Here is a 19378-nt window from a genome sequence, read left to right as displayed (position 1 = left end):
CATCTCTTATGATTAAAAACAGAGACCTGGAAGGAAATTTTATTTTTTTATAAAAAAATTTATTGAGATGATGTAATTATAGGCTTTTCTTTTAAAAATTATTTGCAACTCACTGGCCCTGAGAAAAGGCATTTTTTTCTTTTTTTTTTTTGTTACATTCATTTGATTCAGTCCCTTATAAACCCCACACCTCATAAACAGATTAGAAGCTAAACAGAAAAAAAAAAAGATAAATTCTAGATTCATTCTGGTTTGCAAGTAGTTGCAGTCACAAAGAGAAATATTCACGAATGTTCGCTTGGCATGTGTGAAAGATTCAGGGAGTTTGCAGTTGATTAGTGTTGATGCAGAAGAGGCCAAAGAGTATCAGGTTAGTTTTCTGCGGTTTGTAGACAGGTGGGGATTACTGTGTGCCCTCTCCCACCCCTCCATCCCAATTGGCTTCCTTGTACAGCACTCTTTATGCCAGGTTTCTGCTCAGAGGAGGAACAGGCTGAGTGAGTGAAAGGCTTCTGATGAGCACCAAATTCTTGGGCAAAGAAAATGGTTCTTTGTTCTTTGTCTGTTTTTCCAAACCTTTCATTGTCTGCTTCCTGGGTGAGAATGAGTCAAATGGGGTTATGGCCAGGGCTGGATCCCAATCCTAATTCTATCCCTGGCATGCTGTCTGCCCCCAGGGCAAGTCACGTTACCTCTCTGATACTCAGGTTTCCTTTCTGTGAAAGGGAGTTCCTGTTCGAAAATGTATTCAAAGTTGGATCCTAGGCAATGAAAGGTGGGCTTGGTGGCAGCTTCTCCAGTTAGGGTAAATGCTATCAGTCATTTAAGTTTCAGCTAAAGAAAGCTGCTTTCTCAACTGGACAAACTATCAGTATAAGAAAGCAAAGGATCAGAAAGTTCCAAACATACTGTAACAAGGAGAAAACCTACGATTTTTTAAATTTCCTTTTTCCAGCGGGGACCCTTCACCACACTGGAACACTGTCAATGCTGTCTTCAGTAAAACAAACAAACAAAAAATCTTAGATATAATGTCACCTTCAACAAAGGCTGCCCAGACATTTTTTTTTTCCGTCCCTGGAGATGTGGTGACCTGGCTAATTTAAGGAGCTGATAAGATGTTTGGGGTGTCTATCCTAATGCACTTAAAGGAAGCTCTCCTCTGTTTCTCTGAGTTTCTGTCTGTATGGGGCAAAAGTTCCTGGGATGGCAAAGACAGTATGATTATTTAAAGGGCAAATGAGCTTTTAATTTGGTCCTGGATGACATTCCCATCACCCCGAGCACTTAGTGTTGAAGTGACAAATTTCATGCCTGCTGGATTCTGCGGATCATATGTAGTCCTCACTCATGTTTGGATCCTTCAGAGTCCAGCAGGTGTTTTACAAAGGCTTGCTAAATGCACTCAGAAATCTTTGAGGTCCAGTATGCAAACACTGCAGCCTTGGTTAAAGCATTATCTGGGTCTTCTCTCAAAGAATAAACGAGGTGACCATTTGGTGGTAAGGGGATGGGAAAAAAACAATTATTGGTGACCGCTGAATGAGAAATGACTATACTGAGACTCCACCTTCTGCTATTTCTCCAAGTGGTTGAAAGTGTAACCCTAAGTCTTATGTATACTTCCAGAACTTTGCTTTAAATACACAAATCCTTGAGACAAATAAGAATTTCTCTCCATAGTTTACTAGTCTTTGAGTTAGACAGGACTGAGTTCTATTTGGTAAGTGGCTGGAGTGAGCCATCCCAAGCCTAGAGAAGAAAACTATCATCTCTTTAACCTCTGATTTCAAACAGATGGCCTCAGAAAAGGCCTCCGTTTCTCTCCAGCCCTTAAACTCTGCTCTTAAGTAAAGACTTCATGGATTCCACTACACACCAGGGATTAGGCTTCAAATCCCTCCTCTCGGGGTATGCCATCAGTCATTTTAAAGGATGGACAACATATTATTTTGTGAACTGCTGGACACTCCTGAAAGACCTATGTGGCATGCTGGAATCCCAAGAATTTTATCATCATTCAAGTAGAATGGGACCAAACCCTTCAAAATGGGGCTCTTCAACCTCACAGAGCAGATCCCCACCCTCACACACAAGTAAGTCATCATTTGGGAAAGTTAGTGGGGAGCATGTGGCTGAGGGACTGACCTTGGTGCGTCTACTGGTGATCCAAGACTAGGTAAGAACAGAGTAAGATGGAACAGCCTCGGTGATGAATTCATTTCAGTTGTCCTTGAATCTCAGTCAATCTTTCTGTCACCCAAGTTTCTGCAGCTGTCAGTAAGCCCAGGGAATACCTCCCATGTTTTCCCCCTCCACCTGCTGGCTCAACTCTATAAAGTGGTATGAGAGGAAGCATGGGCGTCATTGCTTCCTCTGAGAAGAACTGCTGACAGGTCACTTTCATACCCTGGAGTGGCTTTGGGATCCTCACCCAGCTGAATAGAAGAAACAAGCAGAAGAAGACAGGGTGCTTTATAAAGCAGGGCTGACCTTTTGGATTAAAATGTAAAAAAATAAGGAAATCTGTACTCCTAATAAGGGAAGTCTGAACTTATTTTGGAAGAGTCAATTTTAAAGGCTAGAAAAGAGGAAAAAACATCTAAAACAATTCTCTGAAAAGATGTTATCATCTAAAGTACAAAGGTTGGCATTTTCCTCATTTTGTAAGATATTACCAATCTTATTTGGAGGTGAAAACGGGTAAGAAGGAAGGAAAAAAGAAAAAAATGTATTCGAGGAACAGCCTGTCAGCCCAGGCTGGAAACATGCTGGGAGCAATGGAGGCTATATTCTGAGACAGTCCTTTGCAAATGTCCCATGCCCAATGGGGACCAGGCAACTTAAAAAGAAAGAAGGTGGTGGCAAGACTAAGAATGGTGAGGGAATGAAACTGACTGCAAGATGACCCCTGGGATGATGTAAAGAAGACCTTTCTTTCCTCTCAGCCTCAATAACCTGCTTCAAAAAGATAAACCCCCACAGTAGAATATTTTCAGCCAGTTTCTGCACTGCCAAGCCTGTGTGATCTTTTCTTATTTTCCACTTTACAGCACTTGCAAGCTAATCCTGAGAATCTGGGCCTTCCAAATACCTTGGACAGCATTCCATCCTTATCTTACACTCTTAGAAACACCAAACCATGTGGCCCTTACAGCCATGTTTGGAGGGGCCTGGCTGGATAAGAACTTCATTTTTCTGGAGTTCAGCAGCATCTGGAATGGACTGGGCCTCCCTAAGATCTAAGGCTCTGGGCTGTGGGGTGGGCTTGGCTCTATGGTGCTAGTCACTGACTGGGTACCAATTCCCAAGGCCCTCTGTGAGGAAAGGCATTAAAGTCCAGAGGTGGCCAAGCAGAGAGGAGGGGAAAGGAAAGGAAGAAAGAGGATGAGAGAGAAAAAAGGGCTCCCCTTTCACTTTTTTAGAAAAGCGTCTTTCTTTTTTTTTTTCCTTTTTCATGTTTTTTTTTTCAGCCAAAACCCAATAGCAAGTATTCTCTTTCCTGACCAGCTGGGCTTGGTGCACTTTGTGAGATCTGCAAAAAAAAAATTTATATATAATAGGTATATATTTCCATAGGAAAACATCACCAGAAGTCTTCCCCTATATGAACGATGAAAAGTCAAATTGTGTGTTCTTTAAAAAAATAAACCCAAAGAAACAAAAACAAAAAACCAACTGAAACAAAACAAAAACAGGAACACCATGAAACTAACAATAGGTGGCAGGGTGAGAGGAGGAATCACAGATGCGGAGATTCCATACAAGAAGGAAACGTGAAGCGTGAATCCCAGGCTCGTGCCCTCAGCCAAAATTCCAGCCCCGCCTTTGCTGGCTGGTTTGTCTAAGGTGCTCTGGGGTCCCTCCTGGTACACAAGAGAAGCATCACTTCTCTTCGGGGTCTCTTCCTTTGCTCCACAGCCCCCTGTTCCGTCCCTGCTCCAGCAATCCTGGCGGACAGGGTCTCTGGCGCTGTGCTGTCGTGGTTCCTTCAGCACTCATCTTCTTGGTATATTTGTTCATCCAGCTCCTGGGACTCTAGGTGCTCCAGGCGGTCTGTCCGGCCACTCATGATTTCATCGGGGGTTTTCATAAACCTGTGGAAGAGAACTGAAGTGATTATACTTTGCTAAAATGGTCTTTATTCTTACCTCCAATCTATAAAGAAAGGCTCTATCATCTCATTGAGCTGGAGAGCTAGTCAAACTGACCACTTGTGTTCAACATGGTGCAAATGAGAAACGGGTTCCCTTTCTTCTTGTAAACTGGTGAAATGATAACCCACCAGTAGCATAACACCACCCTATAGCATATGCTACCTTATATACACAATAGAGAGCTAGGCAGGACACAACTTGTTTAACTAGATGAAGAAATAGCTCCTAAACCCAGGCATAGATGCTTTACACAGAGTTCTTCTTTTCAGAGAGTTAGATTATACAAAGGCCCGTGAGAGCTGTATATCCATTTCTGTGGCTGACTAGGGAATGGTATTCAAAACTTGAATTTAACTAAGGGATACAATTAAATGCTGAATGGAAAAATCTGATAATAGGGCTAGTTAGTGGTGCTTTTGGAAAATCAGAAAGACAAAAAGAAAGAGACTCTTTCAGTGTTATCACTAATCCACCCCAAGAGCTAGCAATGAATCCCTTCCAGTCTATCTTCCTTTGCAGCTGGGTACATAAAGAGGTTCACTTGGACAGAACATCAGGGACATGCTTTGAGCACAATTTACACTGCAAAGAAAGGCAGCCGGATTCTGTGAGGGTAGTAATGTTCTGCTCTTATTGTGAGTACTGGTTCCCACAGCTTCAACCTTACCTCTAAGGCTGCAGCTTTCCTGTCTTATGCTCTGCCCTGCCTTGATGAACAGTATCAAAACATCTATTTTAGCTCACCACTCTGTTTAGAAGCCTTGATGATGCCTTATCAAGCCCTCTTTATATCCTCTTTGCTCAAGAAAGCCCAATTTTCTACTCTAATATGATCAGTCTTTCTTTTTCTAGAAATTGTGACTTACCACAAACCTTTAGCTTTGCCTTTGTCCTGAACACTCTTTATTCCTTGACCTTACCCGCTCATTCTTTGAGTTCTAATTTTTAAGGAGTTGCTTAAAAGCATTAGTGCACACTAAACTCTTCTGTCTCTTAACGCCTATAAATCTTATAAGAAGTATTTACACGTTAACACTTTGCCTGATTACATACTGTGTCTTATAACAAGAAGCCTTCATTTTGTGGCAAGTTTTGCTTCCAACACTTAATTTCCTTGGAAATGACCACTCGTCTTGCCCCAATCATGTTGAAAATATTTTAGGGGAAACCTTTGCGTTCTTCCAATTATAACTGCTTTTCTTTTTCCATTCCTTCCTAGTGAACTTCTCAAGCAGTGGGAGTCTGTCTGCTCCATTCATGTTCCAGCTAAAACTTCTCAACAGTTGAAGTCACTAATGATCTCCTAGGCCCAGTTCATAGATCTGTTGCATGTGTTCCTCACTGTATTCTTTTGACTACTTTTCTGAGATTTGTCACCAGGCTTGTCATGAAATACTTACTGAAAGCCTCCATAAGGTATTAAATAGAATATAAAATATCATCCTTTACTTTGCTGGAGAAGAGTGTTGAATATACCATGTACTGCTAGGAGAACAAACAGGTTTGTCCTGGAGAGGGTGAAGCCGGAATGCTCATTGGAGTCAAGGATTCTGAAGCTTCGTCTGACATACTTTGGGCATGCTGCAAGGAGGGACTGGTCCTTGGAGAGGGGCATCATGTTTGGGAGAGTGGAGGGACCGCGCAGGAGAGGAAGACCCTCGATGAGATGGATCAATTCTATGAGTGGAGTGGTGGGAATGAGTGTGTTTGAGATGTCTAGGTTGGCACAGGATAGAACGGCGTTTAGAACTCTTGTACATAGGGTTGCTATGAGCCACAAGTGACTCGATGGCACATCACAACAACTATTTAACAAGGAGAGAAGAACTTTACACATACTCCTATAAAAAATGCACAACATAACATGTTAAAGGCCAAGGACACCCAAGAGATGATGGAAGGCACTACTTCTCAGTGTTTGAAGCAGCTGAAGAAGACCTCACAAAGGACAGAAGCCCGGAGCTGGGTCTAGAGGATGTGTAGCATTAGGACAGTGAGTTAAAAGAGATACACATTTAAAGAACAGGGAATCATCCTAGTGCTCTAGGGCAGACAGCAATATGTATTAAGAATTGGTAGGTGGGGGGTCGACCAGAGGTGGGAAGAGATTGTTGAATTATTTCAGGAGTGACTCATGAAGTCTAGATGTCGGTCTCCATTGCCATAAAGGAATAATAACACTTTGGTCTTTCTTACATCTCCTAAATCTCAAGTAAGAGCTCGTTATTAATTGATTCCAACCTGCCAACTACTAGCAAGAAATTCTGGGAAATATGGTTCCCAGCTTCTAGACTGTAATGTAGTAAACAGTAGGGATGGTCCTGAATAGACAATAGGGAATCCAGCACAATGACTGACCTGGACAGAGAAAATTCAAAGATGATGAATTTAAAATTGGTTGCCTAAAATAATGCCGATACCATTGATGAGTAACAAGAATTCAGGGTGGGATTTCTAGTTAATGAGGTAGGTTCATTTTGAACATGAGCTTGAGATATTACCATGGTATTCAAGAGGACATATCCTAGGAGACACTCTTAGAAATTCAGATTTGACATTTCAGGGAGATTTTAGAGTTTTATCTTGAGACTGACAAGTCTAACCATTGAGGTGATAACAGATTCTTTATGATGGGATCAGCTTGTCCAGGGAAAATGGAAAAAAAGTAAGAAGGCCTTAGCCTAGGTGAGGACAAAACAGATTTCATGTAAGAGGAGGAAAAATCGTTAGCAGATCCAGAAGAAGAGGATTGTCTTTTTTATTTTGTTCCGTTCTGTTTCCATTTCTTGAAAAATGTTTTGTTTCTTCTGAAAAACTCTGGGAGTCCTAGTGATACAATGGTTGCAAGTACTTGTCTGTTAACTGGAAGGTCAGTGGTTTGAACTCACCAGCTGCTTGGAAGAGAGTCTTAATTATTTTTAACAATCCTACATTACCATTTCTTTCGGATGTTAAAACCTTGGTTCTCTGCTCTTTCCAGAAATACTTATCATCCTGGCAGGCTCATCTGATCATACATGGTGTCAATTTCCACCTACACACAGGTCACACTAAATCTGTATCTGTAGCCCCATCTGTCACTCCTTCTGGTCTAAGCTGCAACATTCAAGGCCTAAGGTCATGTTTGTTACCTCACCTTGTCCCATTGTGTATTCAAATACAACCAACCAACCTCAGAAGTCTACTTCTATCCCTAGTGATTGGTTTTTCAGATCTCTTCTTCGTCTTCTATCTTAATGCTCTCTCAATAGTCCTAAATTGCAAGTATTATTACGTGGCAGTTTAAATGGCTGGAACACAGTCATTCTGGAAAGAGGACTGTCTAATAGAGCATGGTTTTCAGTTTACGATGCATTTCACACTGTGACTTATCAGACGTACAAACACTCGAAACAAATATTTTATAAAATAAACTGCTCTTCCTTCGTGATGTAATATAATAGCCTATTCCAGTGCATTAAAAAAGGAAAAGTTGCTAGTAACCCATAAAAGCACTCTGGTGGCTTAGTAGTAAGGAGTTGTGTTACCCTCCTAAAGGCCTCAGGTGGTTCAAATCCACCAGTCGTTTCTCAGGAGAAAGACAGGCAATCTCCTCTCATAATTTATTGTCTCTGAAAACCTGCTGAAGGGTCAGCTATGAGCAGTTTCTGTCTCGATGGCATATAACAACATTAACCCATTTAACCATCTCATGACTCTCTAAATGGGTCATAACTTTCAGATGTAAAAATTTCGGTTTAGAAATAGCTTAACCTGGAAGTGTGGGTTAAATTCTTTGCTCTGCCATTGGCACTACGCCTCTGGTTTTTCCCAGTAGCTACTTGCCAGAAAATGTTATTTGATCACTGTATTACAATAAAGATGAATCAGATTATTTATTTAGTTTTGGTTTTATTTCAAAACAAGATGAAAATTTAAAAAGAAAAAAAGTTTGTTTTTTTTTGTTAAAAAAATATCCCAACACCTGGCATCCAATTTGTGGCAATAATGGCTTTGGGCATCAGACAGGCAGGTAGAGATCTGAACAGCCTTCCCCCTCCTTCTTATTTAAAGAAAACAATATCCTCCCAGAAAGACGGAAAGGAGAAAAAGGAAGTGCTACCTGAACAAAAGCCTTTGTCCTGGCTCCTTCCTGATAATGTTTAGTTTGTAGTAGTGGCGCAGGGCTCTGGACATTTTCTCATAGGTCATGTTTGTTCTGTTCTGTTTGTTCAGAGGAGGAAGAGAAAACAAAAAAGCACAAAGACACAATGAAATGAACCTCAGAGAAAAGGCACTGGGGGAGCTATTAAAATCTAAGCTCCTCAGCTTTCAGCTGCTCTTCCAGGCCCTGCCAGTTTGGGAAAACTACCTGCTAATCTGCCGCCTCCCAGTTCCCACCCCTTGGCTTTCTGCTGAGGTGAATGGCCCTTTGTGAGAAGTCTGGGAACTCCAGTTAACAAAGCCCAACTCTTAATAAGCTCCTGTTTCCGTTTCCCAGGACGGCTCTCTGCTCTGCCTGAGGAACCTCATGCAGGTTCCCCATCTCTGGTCATCCTTCCCCTCTGACCCACACAAGAAATTTTTTTTTGTCTCAGTGACCTTTCCCAAACTGGTGTTTCTGGTTTGTTATTTTCAGGAAAAGATTTTGGTTTTTGTTTAAACTTCTTTCACAGACGCAAGAATGCTGTGGTTCTGAGCCTCGAGGCTCTGGTTCGATGGCGGGGTTAGAGGAGGATTTCTCTCAGTGACTCACACACAGAAGTGCCTGTCCGTGAGGCCTTGCCATGTTTGGTCATGGCTGGTGTTCAGTTCTCCTCAGCATTACCAGTGGGCCTTAGTGGTCCTGCCTTCCTCAAAGGCTCAGGACCGGCAGCGCTTGTCCCTACCTCCTGTCCTCTCATGCTGACGCGAAGCCAGGCCACCTCACTGCCTGGCAGGATCTGCCCAGATCTACCTGTCTGTGGTCTGGCTGGGATGGCAGTTATCTGCTTTTCACATCCGCTCACTCAAATAGCCTGCCTTACTAGAAAAGACTTTCTCTCTCAAACTTCATTTCCTCTTCCCAGTCTGGTGCAATCAGATTTCTTGCACAGTTTGCTTTTAAAGGATATGTTTTAGAATCAGAATATAAGTAATTTTCCATGTTGAAATGGGCTCTCATGAATATGAAAGTTTCCAGCTGAGCAGAACAGAAGTGACACTTCCCAAAGCGTCCTGTGAGTCATAGAGTCCCACTGTGCTTCCCCTGTTCCCTGTCAGTACTGAAGGTGTGGGGGGCAGGGCTGGGTCAAGGGGAGTGGGAGCCAGGGTTCCTCATGACGCAGCCCCATCAAACCAGGATGTGTGACTTAACAAGTACCTGGCACAAGCAACAAACAGAGCGGCATCTTTAATGATTTCCTTCCCTTTGCAACTGTCTAATTGTTTGCCCAGTGAGGAATAAACTGAATAATTACGGGCATATTTAGGAAGCAGGAGACAGACAATTATCCTCCAATCCAGCGATAAAGACTTTTTTTTGGCACTAGTTTATAGAGCAAACGTCTGGTGCCCTTTACCTTATGGTTTCCCCATAGTCGAGCCAGTCCGTTGGGATCCACTATCCGGAATATTTTGGATTCTTTGTCTTCCCATCGGATGAAGTTTTCGTACCGGCTGTCAGAAAGCAATTGATAGACGTAATCCCAGAGCAGTCTACAGTCTACAGAAGAAAAGGATGAGAAAACACCATTGAAAATGTTATCTTGTTGCAGCATTAGTACCGATTTTAGATTGACGGTCAAACTACCTCATTTCTTACTGTGGGAGAAAACAAAGGTTGTAGAGAGGTTGAGAGATCTCAGTAGTGAAGGGGACCTAGGAGCCTGTGGAGGCCTGCCTGTCAAGTTTTACAAATGAAGGAACAAGATGACCTTGTCCACAGTCAAGGTCACTAACTTGACCTTGAGCACTGCCTGTGTGAAAGACAGGGAGCAAGCTCTGCAGGTAATCTACAGGCTGGAAAGGACAAAGAACAGACAAAGAGTTTCCAAAGTGAGTGATGTGGTAAAAACAATGGGGCTAAAAAGGGGCTCTGGTGGCTGAGTGGTAAGGAGTTGTGCTGCCAACCTAAAGGTACACAGTTTGAATCCACCAGCTGCTCCACTGGCAGAAGATGGACAATCTCTTTTGGTGTGATTTACAGCCTTTGAAAAACCTAACAAAGGATCACTTTTAGTTGGTTCTGACTTGATGGCACTCGGTGCATAAAAAGTGGAAGAACTAACAACAAGATCAGTGAACAGTATGAGAAAAGCAAAAGTACTCTGGGACTTTGACTATGGGGACCATGGTGAGCATGGTTTTTAAAAGGATTCAGAAGTGTTCTCATGATAGCATTCTTGAGAAGTCTTTAAAATTCTTTCATAAAGACATTATGCAGAACTGACATAACATCACTGGGTCAGGCAGTAAATACAAAGTTCTTTATTATGGACCAGGCACTGTGCTGGAATCCCTGGGTGGTAGAAAAATGATCAGCGTGCTTAGCTGCTAAATGAAAATGTGCAGGGTCTAGTGTGCCCAGAGGTGCCTCACAGGATTGCCCCGATGACTGACTCCTGAAAAAAATGAGCCACTGAAGACCCTCTGGAATACAGTTCTACTGACACGCACAGAGGCTCCATGAATAGGAACTGCCTGGATGGCAACTAGAAGGACACTGTGGTAGGCCTAGGCACTTGGCTGTCAAGTTCAAACAGAAGACAAGTGATCCCCTTCTTGTCTTGGGCTTTCTGATCTGCGTCTGCTATCAGGTATGTGGTTTGTCCTCCTGCAGTCTTGACAGGTAGGTGGGGATGGACCTGTACTGTCAGGCTCTAACTGAGGCTGCACAATTCTCCTGGTGAGAATCAGAAGTACCAACTTCCAGGGATTCATTACATGCATCTGCCCTTAGGTGCAGTCGAAGTGAGTACAACTCACAGCGACCCTATCTGCACCCTGCCCTGTCCAGCCTCATCCTCAGCACCTGTGACACACGGTGTCAATCCATTTTGTTGATGGATTTCCCCTCATTCACTGACCCTCCACCTTTTAAAACATGAAATGCTCCACGAATTTGTGTGTCATCCTTGCGCAGCCATCATGCTCATCTCCTCTGTATCATTTAGTATTATGGGCTGCTGAAGAGAGCTTGTGTGGTTCTGAGAACTTTGCCTTTATTTATTTTTTTTACAGTAAATGTTTTAATTGTTAAGTAGTGAAAGTCCACATTAAAATAACAATAGAATATATAATACATATGTAAACCAATACATAATATTGTTATTTAACATGATTTTCAAGATATAGGCAATCCCTTTGTCCACAAGGTCCATGTTATATCCAGACAGCTGCTGCCTTCCTACATCTGGTTACATCTGCAATGTACTGTTCTGATCAGGATTTCAGAACTCTCTAGAAACTATTCCGACCACCCTGTTCCCTGTTGTTGTTGTTTTGTGCTGTTGAGTCACCTGCTACCAATAGTGACCCTATGTAGAGCAGCTCTAAAGCCTGCCCTGTCCTGAGGCAGTCTCACTAATTCTGACATTCCCCTATTACCACAATCAGTTTGCTCAGCCCCACAGTCAACACTCTTGGCACCAGTAGCCAGGAAATAAAAAAATGTATTGTGATGGGAAAGTCTGCAGTTAGGGACCTCTCCAAAATACTCAAGAGCAACAGTGCCTCTCTCTGGAGACTAAGGTGCACCTGATACAGGCCATGGTCTTTGCAATCACTTGTTATGCATCAGAGAGTTGGACAATGACTAGGGAGGACAGAAGGAGAATTGACGTCTTTGAGTTGTGGTGCTGGAGAAGAGTATTGAATGTACCATGGACTGCCAAGAAAACAAACAGATTCATCGTAGAGAGGATTAAACCAGGCTGCTCCTTGGAGGCAAGGATTCTGGGGCGTCGTCTGACATACTTTGGACATGATGTAAGGAGAGACAGGTCTTTAGAGAGGGACATCATGCTGGGTAGAGTGGAGGGACAGCGCAGGAGGGGAAGACCCTCTATGAGGTGGATTGATTCAGTGACTGGGGTACTCGGGATGGGTGTGTCAGAGGCAATGAGATTGGCACAGGATAGAGCACGGTTTAGGGCTGTTGTACATAGGGTCGCTATGAGTTGCAAATGACTTGACGGCACATAACAACAACAATCTCCTTTGGGGTCTTCCTCCACTGCGCTGTCCCTCTATCCCTCCAAGCATGATGTTCTTCTCCAAGGACCAGCCCCTTCTGGCCACATGGCCAAAGTATGTAAGATGGAGCTTCAAAATCCTAGCCTCCAAGGAGGAAGTTGGTTTCACACTCTCAAAGACAGACTTAAGGACTTTGATTATCTTTAAATGGTTAACTATTGACTACTAGGTATATTCTTGGCACTTCACATGTATTATTTCCAAGAACTTGACTGGGCCACTGGGATCTGGGTTCCGGGCCGTCCCACTACAATGTGCTATCTATTTTCTATTGGGTGAGGGTTGGTCCTGGCATGCTTGGGAGGACAGTGTCTAGCTTGTGACTTGGAACCGTTTAGAGCAGTATATTTAATATCACAGAGGAGGAAAAATAGCTCTTCTTTGGAGTAGATTGACAAAGGGAATTCAGGCAGGTAACTTTGAGTAAGTTTCATAATTTCCCTGTGGTTTTATGTCTTCATTTTTGAAATGGTAATAACAACTTACTTTGTAGATTACTGTACGAGTGACAGTCAAAGTAGATCACTCAGTTCTTTCTTCTAACGTCAGCTTGAACATCTAACCTTCAGGCTAGTAGTTGAGCAAGTTAATCATTTGTGCTGCCTAGGGAGTATTTGCCAGCACTGTGCTCTGCACACCATTATAGTCAGATTTGATCCTTATGATCTGTTTATGAGGCAGGTGCTGTTGTGATTTACTCGCTAAAGAGGACAGCTTGTAAGTGACACATCTAGGTTCTTCAAGGCCCCAAAACATGTGCTGAGCCCATACTGTCATCATGTTGTTCAAAGAAAATGGTTCCTTTGCGAAATCAAGCTCTCCGAACACTGGGTGGAAATGTTGATACTTTATACTTTTCCCTAAAAGATATATCTTTCAAGAAGATATATCCCCTAGAAGATATATCTTTCAAGAGTTATCTTTTTTAAGCTTCAAGAAACTGAAACCAAAGTGGCTGCTGTCGAGCTGGTTCCAACTCATGTTGACCTCATGGGTTCAAAGAGCAGCACAGAGCTGCATAGGGTTCTCTTGGCTGCACTCTTTATGGGAGCAGATCCCCAGGACTTTCTTCCATGGCACCACTAGGTAGATTCAAACCACCAACCATCAGGGTGTCAGTCGAGTGTGAACTGCTTGCTCCACTCAGGGTTTTTAAAAAAACTTTAAAAGTTACTCAAAGTTCCCAAGTAGTTTTCTGTTACCTGGGTCTGGAAATGAATGTGAGATATGACTTGTCATGTCTCCTCTTTAAAACTGACACCATACACCTAGAGTTCATGTCCCATTTTAACAACAGAAGCTAGTCACACACAGCCTGGGATTCCCATGCCTACCTGCTGGCTGCATTCTTCACTGTCAGAGAGTGGGAGAAGAGAGCAGGGGGTCAGGCCTAGGATCATGAAAGCCTTGAGAAGTAGGTATCCCCTACCATTTGCAGACGGAGAAAAATCTAGCTCATTTCTAACGCACTATGAAAGATATCTCATTTCTCGACAATGCAGTGTAGTAAGCAAAGTATCTAAATACCCTCTGCCACCTCTTTGCCTTGTATCATTTTTATACTACAGAAAGTCGAGAAACAAGTTTTGGTTTACTGCCCATTTTCTACCCTACCATCAAATGGCACATATATATACTTTAGTGTCACACAATCTCTTCCAATTGGAAAACATCTCACAAACCAAAGGTTATCACATAAAATGCCAATGAATTATATGGAACAAAGTTGCTTTGTGCCTGTCTCTTCCCTGTGTCCCCGCACAACGATGATCAAGTTCACAAGGAGGCTGATGACACCTCTGGTTTCCTCTGAATTGGGAAAGTGATCCTCTGGTGTGCACATTTTAATAAAATGTAATTACTTGGTTGTCTTTTATGGTTTGACGTAATGAAGTTTTGCCCAAGTGGAGGTGCGTGGTAGGTACTGGCTGTCCTCTCGACTCTAGGCAGAGGCCACTCCTATCAGAGGCCTACTGTGAAGCAACAGTGGAGGGGCCTCTCCCATACTAACCAGACGAGGATTTTCACTGCCCTGTTGCTTTGCTTCTTTCTCACTCTCACAGGAATGTTCTATTTCTCAACAACAGTGAAGCACAAGGCAGACCATTTCCCCAAGTAAAGGCTTAACCAGCACTGGGATACCATGTTAGCTTTTCAAAGACATCAAAAGAAAACCATTTACTAAAGACCTAGAATGTTACACTCTTAGGATGGCAGATAAAGGGCGTATTTTAACGGCAAATTTCAAGATCACTTGTATCTCGCAACCTTTTTCCTTTCAGAAACGTGAAGACAACCCTAAACAGGTTTCCAAATGATCATTTTAAAATGACGTTTAATCCAGCTAAAGCCAACTTTAGCTAAGTAATAAAAATATGTTGACATTCAAGACATACTGAATTGCTCAATCACTAGCAGAGGTAGCAACAGAAATTCCATGGCATAAAACAGTTGTTTTAAATGCAGTAAAAGTTGCTTTCATAACACTATTGATTGTTTGGATTCTTTAGCTAAAAATTATGCCCACATGATAAAAATAATGGTCTTGACCACACAACGGTTTTTCCACAATTAAAAGTTCAAGCCACAGGAGCTAGTTTTGTTTTTCAATCTTCAATTACATACAAGGCACATTCTCTTTAGTTCTCTACATCCTTTGGAGACTTTTACTCACATGTAATTGTTCTCGATTTTTGCTGAAGACTATGTCCGCACAGATACAACATTCTCCAAATATCAAAGAAAGCATTTGACACAGTAGATAAAACTCACAAAACTCTATAAACAAAAGTTCATCCGACTACAGAATTCTTAGATGGATGTATTATGTTACTTTTTAAAAAATCTGTATTACAAGGTATTCATTATAATCTTCAAAGGTATTTGTTTTAAACTAAAAAGCTTTCTATATAAAGACATGTGGGCATTTTATACAAATGTTTCTTTCCCTGGATGGCCCCAATGTACTCAGCTACTAACTAAAAAAAAAAATAAAATAAAAAAAAATGGTGGTCTGAATTTACCTGTTGTTAGGTGTCCTTGAGTCAAGTATGATCCATGAATAACAGATCTTCACCCTGTCCTGTCCTGTGCCATCCTCACACTTCCTGACACACAGCAGTCGCTGTGTCAATCCACCTTGTCATTGTTATTGTTGAGTACCATCAAGTTGGAACTGACCCATTGCTGACCCTCCAGTGGGTTTTCAGAGGCACTTAATCACAAGGGAGGAGAGTGCCCATCCTTACTGCAGAGCAGCTGGTGGATTAGAACCAAGTGCCTTTGGGGATCGCAGTGCAGGTTCTTACCACCAGGCCACCAGAGCTACCCGTCAATCCACCCAAAATTACCTAAAAAGAAAAGTCTGTAAATCTACTCCTGGAAGATCACAATTACTGAAAATCCTGCAGTTCAACCTAAACCAAGTCATGAGCAATTTTCCGCCCTACTCACATTATAAGTATGCACTGCATAATATCTATCCAGGGAAAGCCTGACTGCAATGTCTGTCTGCCTATCTATGGTTCCATGAGGTTACCCTGCCCACAAAGCAACCAAAAAGGATTTAATGGGGAGACTGGCACATTGAGCTGGACACCTGGGAGGCTAAGTGTGGAGGAACCCTATTCTCTGGTGCCTTCATGTAGGCTGGCTACCCCACCTACCCCTGGTGGTGCATCCACTGGAGCTGTATAAACTTCAAGCTCTGACTCCTGCCCTAGACACTACAGGTTCAAGGTGCCCATGTGGGTTTGTAGGTGCCTTAAGAAGTGGAAGCAGCCACAGAAGGCCTTGTGGCACCCTGCACTGGTAGGCTTCCCACCTGTGTGAATACACTGGTGCTTCAGCAGTAGTGAGATGGACTTGAAGCTCCTGCCACAGGTCTTGGTGGCAGAGCTCCCTGGCTGTGCGCTGCTCTGCTGGAACCTGAGGCTTACACCAAAGCCAAAGCTACTGTCAGCTTGGCCTGCGTGAGGTGGCTGGCAGTCCCAGGGCTCTCCGTAGCAGGAGCATCGTGTGCCAAGTGCCCAGTGCCAGGCCCAGTTCTGTGCGCAAGCCCAGTCTCTGGTGTATGGCCTGTGGACTACTCTAATTTGGCCCATGGCCTAAAGCTGTGCCCACGCTTGAATCTCTGGGTAAAGGCTTTCAGTAGGCTCCTGGCCCACCCTCACCTCAGGCACATGTGGCTCTGGAAACAATGGTGCCTTCTCAGGCTCTGACTCAACTGAGCCAGGTGTTTCTCTTGATCTTGACTTCCTGGGTATCTCAGGGGTCCAGGTCCAACAGTTCCTCTTCTGGGTGTGACTGAAAGAGCTCCTCAAAGCTGGACGGGGGCATCATGCTGATGACGGTGGAGGTGAAGCAGGTCCTCATGGTGATGGAGGAGGACTCCAGGAAGCGTCGCCAGTGTTGAGAGACTGATAAGGTCGGGCAGGAAGGGAGTCTGATCCTCTCTTCAGGTTGCCATCTTCCCTGCGGCTTTCCTCACCATCTGAGTGGAGGAGGGTTCCAGGGAGCCCTTTCCGTTTATGGAGCTATAGACTGAGCTCACATGCCAGCCCCCAACACTGAAACAGCTGAAGTGTGGATACCAGGGCCAGCAGGTCAGAAGCAAACACTCTTTCACCCCCTCTTCCACTGGTGCCTGTGCGCTGCCATCCCTCACTCCACCTTGGGGAAGGCCATGATCCTGGAGAGTGTAGCTGAGGAGAGCAGCACTCAGTCAGGTCCTGTGTGACCTCACATATCTGGATCTGGATGCTGTATGAACATTGTATTATATCACATCATATCCCAGTTCACAAAATGTATTACGGATATTAATTATGCAACACATATTTGTAATTGGATTGTCTTTGCTATGAAAAAAAGTTTAAGAAAGGGTTTAGCTTGAATGAAGTACCGTTTTCCAACTGCAGAGTTCTCTTTCCTGCTGGGTAAGGTACCCGGGTATCCACAGCTAACAGGCATTATAAGAAAACTCTTCCTGTGGTTAAGGAAAAATATTTTCACTCCCACGTCTGTCTTCTACCAAAGGCTCATTGTGTAAACTCATTGAGCAGAGATTGTAAAATGATGGGCAATTCTCACATAACCAACATGGTTTCTAAAGGAAAAACCACGCTAGACAAATCTGAGCTTTAGAAAATTTGAGTAGGCAAGTCAAGTTATTGATCAAGGGAATGTTTAATTATTGTGATTAATTTAACTTTTAGGACAACTTCTGAAAAAGTAATTTTATGGGTTTTGGGGTTTTTTAAAAAAAAATGTTTAAATGGAGTTTTAGGCAATTTATACCATGAAACCCAGTGTGCCAAGGGCATAATCACTAACAGAGAGAGACTGAAAAATCTCTGTTTATTAATATCTTTCAACTATAGAAAAAATAAATAAACTTAGTCCAAGCTCAGCAACAAAATGGGTAGGCAACACACAGAACAAAAGGTTTTGACTAGCTTTTGGACCCCTCCTGGGACAGTTGACAATGTTGGGAAATATTTTTGGTTGTTGTCACAGTCAGGGAGGGTGTGCTATTGGCAACCAGTGGGGAAAAGCCAGGGGTGCTGCTAGCCATCTTCCATTGTTCAAGATAGGCTTCATAATAAAGAATTCACATAAATTTAGCATTTAGGGTACAGAGCTCACATAAGAAACTAACAGTAGAATTTCTAGCCAAATTCCCTACCAGTGGGCACGCCCTTGGGTGCTCTCCCAGGTAATCAGCAGTGCCCCAGAAAACCCAGTTAGGAGAAACTGGAACCCTTATTCACTGTTGGCGGGTGTGTAAAATGGTGCAACCACTGTGGAAGGCGGTATGGCGCTTTCTCAAAAAGCTGCAAATCGAGATACCATTTGACCCAGCAATTCCACTACTGGGAATATACCCCAAAGAGACCATAACTGACATCCAAGCAGATATATGCACACCCATGTTTATGCGGCATTTTTCACAATAGCAAGGAGTTGGAAACAACCTAAATGCCCATCAACAAACAGATAGAGAAGCTGTGGTATATTCACACAATGGAATACTATGCTGCATTGAAAAACAAGGAACTCATGCAATATTATTCAAAATGGGTGAGCCTTGAGGACATTATGGTGAGTGAAACATTTCAGTCACAAAAGGACAAATACTGCATGGTGCCACTGTTGTAAAGCAGGACTGACCTCGTGGTTGGGAGGAGACTGAGAAGGATGGGTTCAATAATGGAAACTGCACTGAAACAGAAGGGGGAGAAAACGGTTTAAGAGGGAAAATTATTAGGGATTTCTGTCATGACAGGAGTCCAGAGTGAAGGCTGCATAGTGGAGTGGACCTGTGGGGAGGGACTGTAAAACAATGAAAGAATTTTTGTTTTACTTTTACAAGAGGGTAGTGTACTAGGGGGGAGGGGGGAGAGGGGAAAAAAGTGTAACAATGAATGAATGGAAATCCAAAGTCTCTGTAAATTTTCATTGAAATGAATAATAAATTTTAAAAATGGGGGGGAACCCTAACAGTAGGTTGTGGCTAGGTGGTTTGCAAAAGCCAAATAACATGCACATTTTTTGGCATGAGATAATTTGGTACCTGGCCCCAAATATCAAAAGTGCAAGGCTGAGAAACCCTATTTAAACAGATCCCAAGAGTCTACCACAACAGGGGGCCATCTGCAGCTCCATGTTCTTCTGCTCCCCTTTCTCTCAGCTACCTCACCTCTGCAAGAGTCATTACCTAAAAGCAAAAAGGTGGTAAGTCCACTGCAGCCAAGCCTGTGTTGATATGCAGGTGTGTGTGCATGAGACAACTGCTTCTGCTTTACCATGGGTCAGGAAAACAGAAACCATATGTGCATAGTGGTTGGCTGGTTAGGGAAGAGGAGGAGGCAAAACATACAAATCTCTGCTTCCTGGCTTCATCGCTGCTGCAACCCAGGCTGGGCCTTTTCACCCCTGCTTACATAAGGTATGGAGCAAGGCTGGAAAATGCCGGTGTCTGGAACTCTCACCATATGGCAGAGATT

The 19378-nt window shown here is 43.1% G+C and overlaps 1 protein-coding gene across 1 annotated transcript in view; it reads right to left on the bottom strand.

Moving 5' to 3' along the window:
• Nucleotides 1-3816: 3816 nt before the first annotated feature.
• ETV6 (ets variant 6) overlaps nucleotides 3817-19378 on the bottom strand; it is a 355578-nt gene continuing 340016 nt past the window's right edge. Inside the window, exons 6-8 of the mRNA XM_006888409.1 lie at nucleotides 9698-9840; nucleotides 8260-8360; nucleotides 3817-4097 (exon numbers count right to left, since the gene is read on the bottom strand). Of these exons, the coding sequence (XP_006888471.1) occupies nucleotides 3992-4097; nucleotides 8260-8360; nucleotides 9698-9840 (350 nt within the window). The 3' untranslated portion in view covers nucleotides 3817-3991. The remainder of the gene's footprint in view (nucleotides 4098-8259; nucleotides 8361-9697; nucleotides 9841-19378) is intronic.

This window comes from Elephantulus edwardii, unplaced genomic scaffold (genome assembly GCF_000299155.1).
Source record: "Elephantulus edwardii isolate Elephantulus edwardi_28Jun2011 unplaced genomic scaffold, EleEdw1.0 scaffold00067, whole genome shotgun sequence".
Classification (NCBI taxonomy): Eukaryota; Metazoa; Chordata; class Mammalia; order Macroscelidea; family Macroscelididae; genus Elephantulus; species Elephantulus edwardii.
This window is presented reverse-complemented; position numbering and strand designations above follow the sequence as displayed.